At 39.3% G+C, this 15705-nt stretch overlaps 1 protein-coding gene across 1 annotated transcript in view; it reads left to right on the top strand.

The window, feature by feature from the left end:
* ECE2 (endothelin converting enzyme 2) overlaps window positions 1-15705 on the top strand; it is a 282303-nt gene that overhangs the window by 84204 nt on the left and 182394 nt on the right. The window contains exon 8 of the mRNA XM_053710343.1: window positions 8778-8966. Within this exon, the coding sequence (XP_053566318.1) occupies window positions 8778-8966 (189 nt within the window). The remainder of the gene's footprint in view (window positions 1-8777; window positions 8967-15705) is intronic.

The raw sequence follows: 15705 nt of genomic DNA, 5'->3' as shown, positions 1-15705 counted from the left end.
AATTGGACATTAGTGGAGGCAATAGATTAATAGCCCCCAGACGTAGAGAGACCTATTGGATACGGACCCTCTGTACTTTAGAACCGATAGGGATGAACAAGGAAATAGATCTAGCAGCCTTCCTTATAGGAGATTAAAACATCCGTTTTGTTTCTAGGTAGTTCCTCTGATATAGACACATCAACATATATAACCAATTTAATACCTATGAAGGGGAACACATGTAATTGGTATAGCATAATAGGGCTCTATATAAACCATTGTTTAGCTTTCCATGTATGCATAAATATGTAATCGCATTAGTTTGCACAAATTGTTAGCTTAGCCAATACCTATGCTATTTTGTTGGGTTTCTCCCATACGTTTATATGTTTGATTATTCATGACTACATTGTGCTATAGAGTAAATACAAATTGATCAATTTGTATGTGTATATATTGTTTTTGTAATTTTTACCTGATAAGCGCTAGATAGAATGTGGCATGTGTGTATTGATTTATACAATGTGATAAATTCAGTGTACACTATTATCATACATTTGTAATTAAATTCATTAGTCGCTTTTAACTGCAGTTGTATTTCCATTTATATTAAATCACGAATATGTTTTTAACGTTTTCAAAGTTGAAAGCTATGGATTTTAACTTAACCTATCAAGCAGAGCTTTACCAGGAACACGATCATGTGGGACGCCCCCCAAACAGTTTTAAGGACAGTATTGACATCCAGTGGGCAGCCTCTGATGAAGTAGGGAGTTCCCCTACGAAATGCATTAACCACGCCCACTGCCTACACGCCATAAGCAAACAGCTGATCTCTAGCCGGCTGAACATTCGAGCGGCTGTTTTTTGCAAGTGGCGGTGTTTTTTTAAAGTGCTTTACAAGGAATAACATCTATGGTACATTTGGGAACAGTACACTCACTTGGGGCGCGATCTGATATACGGTGCAGGTTTCGACGCAAGCGTGGAAACCTGCGCCGCCCGTAGTTTCAGCTTGCAACTCGAGCTATCCCATATACGGTGCCGTCAGATGCTAAAGTGCCGTAAGTCTGACAAACTAGCGATGTCCAAAAATCTGTGTAAGTACAAATTTCTGGAGTCGCCAGTGACTTATGGCACTTTAGAAACTGCCGCCGCATACAAAACCTTACTAAAGTATTAAATCTCCCGTACTGTCTAACACGCCTCCCAAAAATAACCCGACACGTATACCCCTCTATCCGCAATCCCCCCTCTCACTCCTAATAATAAATATATTAACCCCTAAACCGCCGCTCCCGGACCCCGCCGCCAGCTACATATGTTTTACCCCCTAATGTGACCCCCCTACACCGCCGCCAGTAACATTAAAATTATTACCCCCTAATGTGAACCCCCTACCCCGCCGCCACCTATTTAAACTATATTAACCCCTAATGTGAGCCCCCTACTTAAACTATATTAACCCCTAATCTGACCCCCTTAAACCGCCGCCACCTATATTAAAATGAATAACCCCTAATCTAATCCCCCTACACCTATATTAAATTTATTAACCCCTAAAATACTAAAATGTCCCTACCCTAAACTAAATTACAAATTGCATTGTCCCAAAGTAACCAGCTCTATTACCAGCCCTTAAAAGGGCCTTTTGCAGGGCATTGCCCCAAAGATACCAGCTCTATTACCAGCCCTTAAAAGGGCCTTTTGCGGGGCATTGTCCCAAATTAATCAGCTCTTTTACCTGTAATCTAATCCCCCTACACCGCCACCACCTATTTTAAATATATTAACCACTAATCTGACCCCCCTACACCACCGCCACCTATATTAACTATATTAACCCTAATTATATTAGGGTTAATATAGTTAATATAGTTATTATATTATAAATATTAACTATATTAACCCTATCTAACTCTAACACCCCTAACTTAATTATTATTAAAATAAATCTAAATAATATTAATAATATTAACTAAATTATTCCTATTTAAAACTAAATACTTACCTATAAAATAAACCCTAAGATAGCTACAATATAATTAATAATTACATTGTAGCTATTTTAGGGTTTATATTTATTTTACAGGTAACTTGGTATTTATTTTAACTAGGTACAATATATATTAAATAGTTAATAACTATTTAATAGCTACCTAGTTAAAATAATTACCAAATTACCTGTAAAATAAATCCTAACCTAAGTTACAAATACACCTACACTATCAATAAATTAATTAAACTACAAATATCTAAACTAAAATACAAAAAAAAACACTAAATTACAAAAAATAAAAAAAGATAACAAGAATTTTAAGCTAATTACACCTAATCTAAGCCCCCTAATAAAATAATAAAGCCCCCCAAAATAAAAAAAAATGCCCTACCCTATTCTAAAGTACAAAGTAATCCGCTCTTTTACCAGCCCTTAAAAGGGCTTTTTGCAGGGCATTGCCCCAAAGTAATCAGCTCTTTTACCTGTAAAAAAAATAGAATAACCCCACCACCCACATACCCCTATTCTAACCCACCCAAACCCCCCTTAAAAAAACCTATCACTAACCCCCTGAAGATCTCCCTACCTTGAGTCGTCTTCGCCCAGCCGAGCTGAAGTCTTCATCCAATCCGGGCGATGTCTTCATCCAAGCGGCAAAGAAGAGGTCTTCCATCCGGGCGATATCTTCAACCAAGCGGCAAAGAAGAGGTCTTCCATCCGGGCGCTGTCTTCATCTAAGCGGCAAAGAAGAGGTCTTCCATCTGACCGATAATTCTCCACTAGATGGTAGTATACACACTTTGTAACCACAATTTTTTGGCGCCATTAAGGCTATTTAAATGTTGATTCACTCATTTATAGTAAATCTTGAGAAAGGGCTAATTGTTGGCCTGAAACGTTGTTTTTTTTGTCCCACATTGCACAATAAAAGGTTTTGGATTTTGCACCAGCTGGAGTATTTTAACTCCTACATTGCCAATACCCCAAAGCAATTACTTCTATATTACTTAACCCCTTCACCCCCAATACCCCAGCACAATAAACTCCCTGCTCTACTTAACCCCTACACTGCCAATACCGCACCTCAATAAACCCCCTACTCTACTTAACCCCTACACCACCACAAATCCCCACTGCATACTACCCCTACACTACTTACAACAAAAAAACTACCAAAAAAAATAAAAAATGAGTTAGGCCTATAACTAAAACTATGTTCCCCTTAAAAAAAAAGCCCACCCAAAAATAAAAAGCCCTATACTAACAAAAAACCTACTATAAAAATTGCCCACAAAAGCCCACCCCAAAATAAAAAACCCTATACTGTTACAGGTTTTGTAAAACCCGGCTTGCGCGGGCGATATGGTGGCGTTGAGCTCCATACCTCCCCCAAATACAAGCAGTGTTTTGACGTGCTCGTGCAGGATTTCCCCATAGACATCAATGGAGAGAGTCGGCTAAAAAAAGCCTAACACCTGCGATCGCGGAAACAAAAGCTCTGTAACGCATGTAAATGGGGAAAGAAAAAGTTATGTTTAAACCTAACACCCTAACATAAAAAAAAGTCTAAACACTCCTAATCTGCTGCCCCTAACACCCCCGTCACCTAAATAAAACAATTAACCCCTAATCTGCCGCTCCCGTATCGCCGCCACCTACATTACAGTTATTAACCCCTAATCGGCCGCCCCCAATGTCGCCGCCACTATACTAAAGTTATCAACCCCTAAACCTCTGGCCTCCCACATCACTAACACTAAATAAATATATTAACCCCTAACCCTAACGTAACCCTAAGCCTAAATCTAACCTTAACCCCCCCTAACTTCAATATAATTAAAATAAATCTAAATAAAACTTACAATTATTACCTAAATAATTCCTATTTAAAACTAAATACCTATAAAATAAAACCTAAGCTAGCTACAATATAACTAATAGTTATATTGTAGCTAGCTTAGGTTTTATTTTTATTTCACAGCTAAGTTTGTATTTATTTTAACTAGGTAGACTAGTTAGTAAATAGTTAAAAACTATTTAATAACTACCTAGTTAAAATAAATACAAAGTTACCTGTAAAATAAAACCTAACCTGCCTTACACTAAAACCTAACATTACAATAAAATAAATTAAATTAATAAAATACAATTATCTAAATTACAAAAAAAATAAACACTAAATTACAAAAAATATGTATTTTTTTTTTACAAAAATAAAAACGGATTACTCCTAATCTAATAGCCCTATCAAAATAAAAAAGCCCACCCAAAATAAAAAAAACCTAGCCTACACTAAACTGCCAATAGCCCTTAAAAGGGCCTTTTGCGGGGCATTGCCCCAAATAAATCAGCTCTTTTACCTGTAAAAAAAAAATACAAACAACCCCCCAACAGTAAAACCCACCACCCACCCAACCAAACCCCCCAAATAAAAACCTATCTAAATAAACCTAAGCTAACCATTGCCCTGAAAAGGTCATTTGGATGGGCATTGCCCTTAAAAGGGCATTTAGCTCTTTTGCCATGCCCTGAAAAGGGCTATCAGCTCTTTTACGAAGTGCCCAAACCCTAAGCTAAAAATAAAAGCCACCCAAAAAAAACTTAAAAAAAACTAACACTAACCCCCAAAGATCCACTTACAGTTTTCGAAGTCCGGACATCCATCCTCATCCAGCCGGCGAAGTCCTCATCAAAGTGGGCAGAAGTCTTCATCCAAGCGGGTTAATAAATTTATTATAGTGGCGACGATGTCAGGGAGCGGCGGAATAGGGCTTGATTGAAGACATTGCCCGGATGGAAGAAGACTTCTCTGCCGCTTGATTGGACATCGCCCGGATCGGATGAAGAGTTCTGCCCGGCTGGGTGAAGACAAGGTAGGGAGATCTTCAGGGGGGTAGTGTTAGGTTTTTTTAAGGGGGGTTTGGGTGGGTTTAGAATAGGGGTATGTGGGTGGTGGGTTGTAATGTTGGGGGGGGGTATTGTATGTTTATTTAAATGCAAAAGAGCTGAATTCTTTGGGGCATGCCCCGCAAAAGGCCCTTTTAAGGGCTGGTAAGGTAAAAGAGCTGTGAACTTTTTTAATTTAGAATAGGGTAGGGATTTTTTTTTTATTTTGGGGGGCTTTATTATTTTATTAGGGGGCTTAGAATAGGTGTAATTAGCTTAAAAATCTTTTTTTATGTAATTTATTTTATTTTATTTTATTGTATTTTAGTTTAGATATTTGTAGTTTATTTAATTTATTTATAGTGTAGGTGTATTTGTAACTTAGGTTAGGATTTATTTTACAGGTAAATTGGTAATTATTTTAACTAGGTAGCTATTAAATAGTTATTAACTATTCAAAAGCTATTGTACCTAGTTAAAATAAATACCAAGTTACCTGTAAAATAAATATAAACCCTATTAATTACATTGTAGCTATCTTAGGGTTTATTTTATAGGTAAGTATTTAGATTTAAATAGGAATATTTTAATTAATAATATTAATATTAATTAGATCTATTTTAATAAGAATTTACGAATGAGGAAAAAGGAACGCTGAGTCTTGGAGTGGATGAAATGAGGTTTTATTTCGGAGCAGGCTTCATCAAACACATGGTAAGCTCCTATCTTTATGTTAGTTAGATAGGGTTATTATACTTAATATCGTTATTATATTATATATATATTAACTATATTAACCCTAATATAATTAGGGTTAATATAGTTAATATATATAATAACTATATTAACTATATTAACCCTAATATAATTAGGGTTAATATAGTTAATATAGCTGGTGGCGGTGTAGGGGGATTAAATTAGGGGTTAATATTTATAAAATCGATGGCTGCGGTGTAAGGGGCTCACTTTAGGGGATAGGTAAGGTAGATGGCGGCGGGGTAGGGGCTCACTTTAGGGGGTAGGTAAGGTAGATGGCGGCGGTGTAAGGGGCTCACTTTAGGGGGTAGGTAAGGTAGATGGCGGCGGGATAGGGGCTCACTTTAGGGGGTAGGTAAGGTAGATGGCGGCGGGGTAGGGGCTCACTTTAGGGGGTAGGTAAGGTAGATGGCGGCGGGGTAGGGGCTCACTTTAGGGGGTATGTAATGTAGCTGGCGACGGTGTAGGGGGATCACATTAGGGGGTTATACTTTTAATGTAGGTGGCGGCGGGGTCCGGGAGCGGCGGTTTAGGGGTTAAATACTTTATTAGGGATTGCGGAGGGGGATCGCGGTTGACAGGTAGATAGACATTGCGCATGCGTTAGGTGTTAGGTTTTATTTAGCAGCTAGTTTAGGGAGTTACGGGGCTCCAATAGACAGCGTAAGGCTTACTACGGCTGCATTTTGTGGCGAGGTGAAAATGGAGTAAGATTTCTCCATTTTCGCCACGTAAGTCCTTACGCTGTATATTGGATACCAAACTGCGCTGGTTTGGTATACCTGCCTATGGCCCAAAAAACTACGGGCGAAGGCAGAAATATATGAGCGTAACTTCTAGGTTACGCCGTATATGTGATACCAAACCAGCGCAAATTTCGGCGTCGCTGGCTTTTGCGGGCGACGCTGCATATCGGATCGGCCCCTGGTCTGCAGAATGTGCAGAATTATATAACATTATTTGGTACATTTACTGTCCCTTTAACAAATGTTCTGATCTTATTTATTATGCCCTCCCTTATCTAAAGTAATCAAACAAAAAATACAAACTAGTGGTGTATTATACTGTAGCTTCCTACTTCTCTGCAATTCCCTAATCAGTTCTTATTCTCTAGCTCCCAACATTGTTGGTCTGTAACTGATATTTATGAAGTAGTGGTTTAAAGGGACATGAATCGTATATATATCTCTTTCCCTCCGTATTATTTTTTATAAATTCCCATTTATGTGTTTTTATCACATCACTTATTTTTAATTTTTTTGACTTTGAATAAAAGTTAAGTTTTAACCAGAGAGCATTAATACTGTCACATTACAAAACGTCTGTGAGTGCAATCTATGTATACTTTCTTTTCGGGTTCTCAAACTGAAAGACCCTGTTTACTAGTCTAAAACAATACACTGCACCCCACCCTTTATAAAATTTACTATATGAACCTGATAATAAAAAGGGAGGCGCTAATACGAATATCTTTACCAGGTAGTGCCATTGGTTCCTCCAAAAAATACTGCTGTCTGGACAATAAGAAATCTGTCCCATACATTGGTGTATTAGCCCTTTAACCATACCTATGATCTTTCTCCTCTCTAATGAGATCTTATGGTTCACTCAGCTCCAGTGATACTATCCTTAGCAGTGACCTGGCCTAAATAAAAATTGATGCCTGACATAAACCCCCACTTACTGTAATTACCCCCTTAAACACTTCTCTACTGCAATTACCTCTTCCACATATTATGCACATCATAATTCCCTAATAAACCTTTTAAGACTCCCCCAACGCCCCAATTCCAGTAAACAGAAACAAGTTCATTCTTTTTTTGATCATCACTACATTCTGGTTCTCTATAGTAGTTCTCTTCTTTATTTCTTTTTTTTCAGAACTTACTGGTTTATCCATACGGGATTGTAGATGACCAAGCTCACTGACAAAATTGAGCTCACACATTCTTCTGAATGGTTAAACACATTACCCTGGCACAAGAATGGGAAAACACATTGGCCCAGATTACAAGTGGCACGCTATTGCTAGCTCAGGATGTAATAAGCAGTATCGCTAGACTGTGCCAAAATTAGCCTTCAACTTGATATTACAAGTCCATGATAAATCTGATTTACCAGAGAAGGTTTAGCAGGGCAACACCCATTACTTTCGATATATATATATATATATATATACACAGAAAAACCCATTATAAAATATAAAAAATTATTAAAAATGATATTTATTGTTTTCAGGCATTTGAGTGGAAAGGGCTCCAAAGTATATATCCATATGTATATATGTGTGTGTCTATATGTGATTATATGTGTATATATGTATGCATATACATATATACACATATAAACATAAATACACATGTATATACATATGAATATATACATACATATACATATTTAGACATACAGTATATATACAATATTTATACAATATAGCCCTTTTCATTCAAATACTTTGTCATATACCATATCCCTTTTAACCCTTATAACTTTTTAAAAATATTTATATGAATAATATTTATTAGATAGTGTTTATATGAGTGTAACACTGTATTTTAATGTATTTATGTTGTGTTTGGTTCAACTTTTTATTTAGCTCTAACCCTTTATGTGAGTCGCGCTAACCAGACAAGCGCAAATTTAGTTTGAGCTCATGCGGTCACGTTTACTTTTAACTTGTAATATGAGCACAAGTTAGCCCAGGCGCTATAATTCAATATCGTGCATGCTAATATTAGTGCGCCACTTGTGATCTAGCCCTACATATATATATATATATATATATATATATATATATATATATATATATATATATATATATATATATATATATATATATATATTTATAAATAAAAAGATGAATTTCTTCAAATTGAAGAACATAGAAATTTAAAATATTCCTAACACACCTTTAGCGCAGCACAATTTTGGGTTAGTGTGCAAATGATAAAATAATATCGCTCCACTTGTAACCTTGTTCATTGTCAAAATTGAGCCCACCCACTTTTCTGATTGTTTAAACATTAACCAATTACACAAATGGCTTACACAATCCTATTTTTTTACCATACAATATAATATGGTGCCTTATGTGGAAGTATGTAGGTGTTTGTGTAAATTTCACTTTGTGTTGATATGTGTTACTGTACAATAGGTTCTGGATGCATACCGGCAATACATGGTGGATGTGGGACTTCTCTTAGGTGGGTCTTTAGACACTGTGGATACACAGATGAAGCAGATTCTGGATTTTGAAACCCAACTGGCAAATCTTACTGTTCCACAGGATGAGCGAAGAGATGAAGAAAAGATTTATAATCGTATGACTGTGTCTGATCTACAGGTGAGGAGGAAGCTTTGCAGCAGCTTGTAGGGATTTGTTAAACTGTGCCTTACCGCCTCTTGCTGTCAGGCTTATTTGACACTATTGAGCACGCATATCAGCAGCACAAACATGCATTTTTATAAATGTATTTCAACTTTTATTCTTACTTATATAATTAGACCTAGGAGTTTGGAGAACATTGTTCAGGACCCTGCAACAATGGAGATATTACTAAACAAATTGTTTTCACAAAGTATGCCTCTGTTATTGATTAAATGGTCTTAAAGAGACAGTCTACTCCAGAATTGTTATTGTTTAAAAAGATAGATAATCCCTTTTTCTTCTGTTATGTGTGATCAGTCCACGGGTCATCATTACTTCTGGGATATTATCTGCTCCCCTACAGGAAGTGCAAGAGGATTCACCCAGCAGAGTTGCTATATAGCTCCTCCCCTCTACGTCACCTCCAGTCATTCTCTTGCACCCAAAGACTAGATAGGAGGTGTGAGAGGACTATGGTGATTATTCCTAGTTTTTATAACTTCAATCAAAAGTTTGTTATTTTACAATAGCACCGGAGCGTGTTATTACTTCTCTGGCAGAGTTTGAAGAAGAATCTACCAGAGTTTTTCTTATGATTTTAACCGGAGTAGTTAAGATCATATTGCTGTTTCTCGGCCATCTGAGGGAGGTAAAAGCTTCAGATCAGGGGACAGCGGGCAGTTGAATCTGCATTGAGGTATGTAGCAGTTTTTATTTTCTGAATGGAATTGATGAGAAAATCCTGCTATACCGTTATAATGACATGTATGTATACTCTACACTTCAGTATTCTGGGGATGGTATTTCACCGGAATTACTCTGTAAAAATACATTAAACCTTTTAATAGGTATTTTATTCATGTTAAACGTTTTTGCTGGAATGTAGAATCGTTTGCATTTCTGAGGTACTGAGTGAATAAATTTTTGGGCATTATTTTTCCACTTGGCAGTTTGCTTGTTTTGATTATGACAGTTTCGTTTCTCTCTCACTGCTGTGTGTGAGGGGGAGGGGCCGTTTTTGGCGCTCTTTGCTACGCATCAAAAAATTTCCAGTCAGTTACACTTATATTTTCTGCATGATCCGGTTCATCTCTAACAGAACTCAGGGGTCTTCAAACTTCTTTGAAGGGAAGTAGATTCTCTCAGCAGAGCTGTGAGATTTATATAGTGACTGTGTTTTAAAACGTTGCTCTGTAATTTTTATGTTTAAAATTTAATTAGTGTTGCTTTACTAATGGGAACAAACCTTTGCTAACAAGTTATGTTATTTTTAAAGAGTGATGCTATAACTGTTTTTCAGTTCATTATTTCAACTGTCATTTAATCGTTTAGTGCTTCTTTGAGGCACAGTACGTTTTTGTTAAATAAGATTGTAACCAAGTTGCATGTTTATTGCTAGTGTGTTAAACATGTCTGATTCAGAGGAAGATACCTGTGTCATTTGTTCCAATGCCAAGGTGGAGCCCAATAGAAATTTATGTACTAACTGTATTGATGCTACTTTAAATAAAAGCCAATCTGTACAAATTGAACAAATTTCACCAAACAGCGAGGGGAGAGTTATGCCGTCTAACTCGCCTCACGTGTCAGTACCTGCGTCTCCCGCCCGGGAGGTGCGTGATATTATGGCGCCTAGTACATCTGGGCAGCCATTACAGATAACATTACAAGATATGGCTACTGTTATGACTGAAGTTTTGGCTAAGTTACCAGAACTAAGAGGCAAGCGTGATCACTCTGGGGTGAGAACAGAGTGCGCTGATAATTCTAGGGCCATGTCTGATACTGCGTCACAGCTTGCAGAGCATGAGGACGGAGAGCTTCATTCTGTAGGTGACGGTTCTGATCCAAGCAGATTGGATTCAGATATTTCAAATTTTAAATTTAAATTGGAAAACCTCCGTGTATTACTAGGGGAGGTCTTAGCGGCTCTTAACGATTGTAACACTGTTGCAATACCAGAGAAAATGTGTAGGTTGGATAAATACTTTGCGGTACCGGCGAGTACTGACGTTTTTCCTATACCTAAGAGATTAACTGAAATTGTTACTAAGGAGTGGGATAGACCCGGTGTGCCGTTCTCACCCCCTCCAATATTTAGAAAGATGTTTCCAATAGACGCCACCACACGGGACTTATGGCAAACGGTCCCTAAGGTGGAGGGAGCAGTTTCTACTTTAGCTAAGCGCACCACTATCCCGGTGGAGGATAGCTGTGCTTTTTCAGATCCTATGGATAAAAAATTAGAGGGTTACCTTAAGAAAATGTTTGTTCAACAAGGTTTGATATTGCAACCCCTTGCATGCATCGCGCCGATTACGGCTGCGGCAGCATTTTGGATTGAGTCTCTGGAAGAGAACCTTAGTTCCGCTACGCTGGACGACATTACGGACAGGCTTAGAGTCCTTAAACTAGCTAATTCATTCGTTTCGGAGGCCGTAGTACATTTAACCAAACTTACGGCTAAGAATTCAGGATTCGCCATTCAGGCACGTAGGGCGCTGTGGCTAAAATCCTGGTCGGCTGATGTAACTTCTAAGTCCAAATTACTTAATATACCTTTCAAGGGGCAAACTTTATTTGGGCCCGGTTTGAAAGAAATTATCGCTGACATTACAGGAGGTAAGGGCCACGCTCTACCTCAAGACAAAGCCAAAGCTAAGGCTAGACAGTCTAATTTTCGTCCCTTTCGGAATTTCAAAGCAGGTGCAGCATCAACTTCCACTGCACCAAAACAGGAAGGAGCTGTTGCTCGTTACAGACAAGGCTGGAAACCTAACCAGTCCTGGAATAAGGGCAAGCAGGCCAGAAAACCTGCTGCTGCCCCTAAGACAGCATGAACCGAGGGCCCCCGATCCGGGACCGGATCTAGTGGGGGGCAGACTCTCTCTCTTCGCCCAGGCTTGGGCAAGAGATGTCCAGGATCCCTGGGCGCTAGAGATCATATCTCAGGGATACCTTCTAGACTTCAAATTATCTCCCCCACGAGGGAGATTTCATCTGTCAAGGTTGTCAACAAACCAAATAAAGAAAGACGCGTTTCTACGCTGTGTACAAGATCTATTATTAATGGGAGTGATCCATCCGGTTCCGCGGTCGGAACAAGGACAAGGGTTTTACTCAAACCTGTTTGTGGTTCCCAAAAAAGAGGGAACTTTCAGGCCAATCTTGGATTTAAAGATCCTAAACAAATTCCTAAGAGTTCCATCGTTCAAAATGGAAACTATTCGGACAATCTTACCCATGATCCAAAAGGGTCAGTACATGACCACAGTGGATTTAAAGGATGCTTACCTTCACATACCGATTCACAAAGATCATTACCGGTATCTAAGGTTTGCCTTCTTAGACAGGCATTACCAGTTTGTAGCTCTTCCATTCGGATTGGCTACGGCTCCAAGAATCTTCACAAAGGTTCTGGGTGCCCTTCTGGCGGTTCTGAGACCGCGAGGAATTTCGGTAGCTCCGTACCTAGACGACATTCTGATACAAGCTTCAAGCTTTCAAACTGCCAAGTCTCATACAGAGTTAGTTCTGGCATTTCTAAGGTCGCATGGATGGAAAGTGAACGAAAAGAAGAGTTCTCTCTTGCCTCTCACAAGGGTTCCATTCTTGGGGACTCTTATAGATTCCGTAGAAATGAAGATTTATCTGACAGAAGACAGATTAACAAAGCTTCTAAATGCATGCCGTGTCCTTCATTCCATTCAACTCCCGTCAGTAGCTCAATGCATGGAGGTGATCGGCTTAATGGTAGCAGCAATGGACATAGTTCCCTTTGCACGCCTACATCTCAGACCGCTGCAATTGTGCATGCTGAGTCAGTGGAATGGGGATTACTCAGATTTGTCCCCCACTCTGAATCTGGATCAAGAGACCAGAAACTCTCTTCTATGGTGGCTTTCTCGGCCACATCTGTCCAGGGGGATGCCTTTCAGCAGGCCGGACTGGACAATTGTAACAACAGACGCCAGCCTTCTAGGTTGGGGCGCTGTCTGGAATTCTCTGAAGGCTCAGGGACAATGGAGTCAGGAGGAAAGTCTCCTGCCAATAAACATTCTGGAATTGAGAGCAGTTCTCAATGCCCTTCTAGCTTGGCCCCAGTTAAAGACTCGGGGGTTCATCAGGTTTCAGTCGGACAACATCACGACTGTAGCTTACATCAACCATCAGGGAGGGACAAGAAGCTCCCTAGCAATGATAGAAGTATCAAAGATAATTCGCTGGGCAGAGTCTCACTCTTGCCACCTGTCAGCAATCCACATCCCGGGAGTGGAGAACTGGGAGGCGGATTTCTTGAGTCGCCAGACTCTTCATCCGGGGGAGTGGGAACTTCATCCGGAGGTCTTTGCCCAAATACTTCGACGTTGGGGCAAACCAGAGATAGATCTCATGGCGTCTCGCCAGAACACCAAACTTCCTCGCTACGGATCCAGATCCAGGGATCCGGGAGCGGTTCTGATAGATGCTTTGACAGCACCTTGGAACTTCAGGATGGCTTATGTGTTTCCACCCTTCCCGCTGCTTCCTCGATTGATTGCCAAAATCAAACAGGAGAGAGCATCAGTGATTCTAATAGCGCCTGCATGGCCGCGCAGGACTTGGTATGCAGATCTAGTGGACATGTCATCCTGTCCGCCGTGGTCTCTACCTCTAAGACAGGACCTTCTGATTCAGGGTCCATTCAAACATCAAAGTCTAACTTCTCTGAAGCTGACTGCTTGGAAATTGAACGCTTGATTTTATCAAAACGTGGGTTTTCTGAGTCGGTTATTGATACCCTGATACAGGCTAGGAAGCCTGTTACCAGAAAGATTTACCATAAAATATGGCGTAAATACCTATACTGGTGTGAATCCAAAGATTACTCCTGGAGTAAGGTTAGGATTCCTAGGATATGGTCTTTTCTACAAGAAGGTTTAGAAAAGGGTTTATCGGCTAGCTCATTAAAGGGACAGATCTCAGCTCTGTCCATCTTGTTACACAGGCGTCTGTCAGAAAATTCAGACATCCAGGCCTTTTGTCAGGCTTTAGCTAGGATCAAGCCTGTGTTTAAAACTGTTGCTCCGCCATGGAGTTTAAACTTAGTTCTTAACGTTTTACAGGGTGTTCCGTTTGAACCCCTTCATTCCATTGATATAAGATTGTTATCTTGGAAAGTTCTATTTTTAATGGCTATTTCCTCGGCTCGAAGAGTCTCTGAGTTATCAGCCCTACATTGTGATTCTCCTTATCTGATCTTTCACTCAGACAAGGTAGTTCTGCGTACTAAACCTGGGTTCTTACCTAAGGTTGTCTCTAACAGGAATATCAATCAAGAGATTGTTGTTCCCTCCTTGTGTCCAAATCCTTCTTCAAAGAAGGAACGTCTTCTACACAATCTGGATGTAGTTCGTGCCCTCAAGTTCTACTTGCAGGCAACTAAAGATTTTCGCCAAACTTCTTCCCTGTTTGTCGTTTATTCTGGACAGAGGAGAGGTCAAAAAGCTTCTGCTACCTCTCTCTCTTTTTGGCTTCGTAGCATAATACGTTTAGCCTATGAGACTGCTGGACAGCAGCCTCCTGAAAGAATTACAGCTCACTCCACTAGAGCTGTGGCTTCCACTTGGGCCTTTAAGAATGAGGCCTCTGTTGAACAGATTTGCAAGGCTGCAACTTGGTCTTCGCTTCATACTTTTTCCAAATTTTACAAATTTGACACTTTTGCTTCTTCGGAGGCTATTTTTGGGAGAAAGGTTCTTCAGGCAGTGGTTCCTTCTGTATAATGAGCCTGCCTATCCCTCCCGTCATCCGTGTACTTTTGCTTTGGTATTGGTATCCCAGAAGTAATGATGACCCGTGGACTGATCACACATAACAGAAGAAAACATAATTTATGCTTACCTGATAAATTCCTTTCTTCTGTTGTGTGATCAGTCCACGGCCCGCCCTGTTTTTTAAGGCAGGTACATATTTTTTAAATTATAATTCAGTCACCACTACACCCTTGGCTTCTCCTTTCTCGTTGGTCTTTGGTCGAATGACTGGAGGTGACGTAGAGGGGAGGAGCTATATAGCAACTCTGCTGGGTGAATCCTCTTGCACTTCCTGTAGGGGAGCAGATAATATCCCAGAAGTAATGATGACCCGTGGACTGATCACACAACAGAAGAAAGGAATTTATCAGGTAAGCATAAATTATGTTATTACCTATTCCCCAGTTTTGCATAACTATCACATTTAAATTAGTATAATTTTTACCTCTGTGATAACCTTGTATCTAAGCCTCTGCAGACTTCCCCCTTATTTCAGTTCTTTTGATAGACTTGCATTTTAGCCAATCAGTGCCCTCTCATAAGTAACTCCATGGGCATGAGGCACAATGTTATTTATATGGCACACATGAACTAACACCCTCTAGCTGTAAAACTGTCAAATGCATTCAAATAAGAGGCGGCCTTCAAGTGCTTAGGAATTAGCATATGAGCCTACCTAGGTTTAGCTTTCAACTAAGAATACCAAGAGAACAAAGCACATTTGATGATAAAAGTAAATTGGAAAGTTGTTTAAAATTGCAAGCCCTATCTGAATCATAAAAAGTTTAATTTTGACTAGGCTGTCCCTTTAAGAGACCGGAAAGTGATGTATTCATTTTAAAGCATAAGTTCCAAGCTTTGCAGAATAAACCAAAATTACCAATATAAAAATATTTGCCCATTTAGCTTTGCATAATTTA

This window comes from Bombina bombina, chromosome 4 (assembly GCF_027579735.1).
Source record: "Bombina bombina isolate aBomBom1 chromosome 4, aBomBom1.pri, whole genome shotgun sequence".
NCBI lineage: Eukaryota > Metazoa > Chordata > Amphibia > Anura > Bombinatoridae > Bombina > Bombina bombina.
This window is presented reverse-complemented; position numbering and strand designations above follow the sequence as displayed.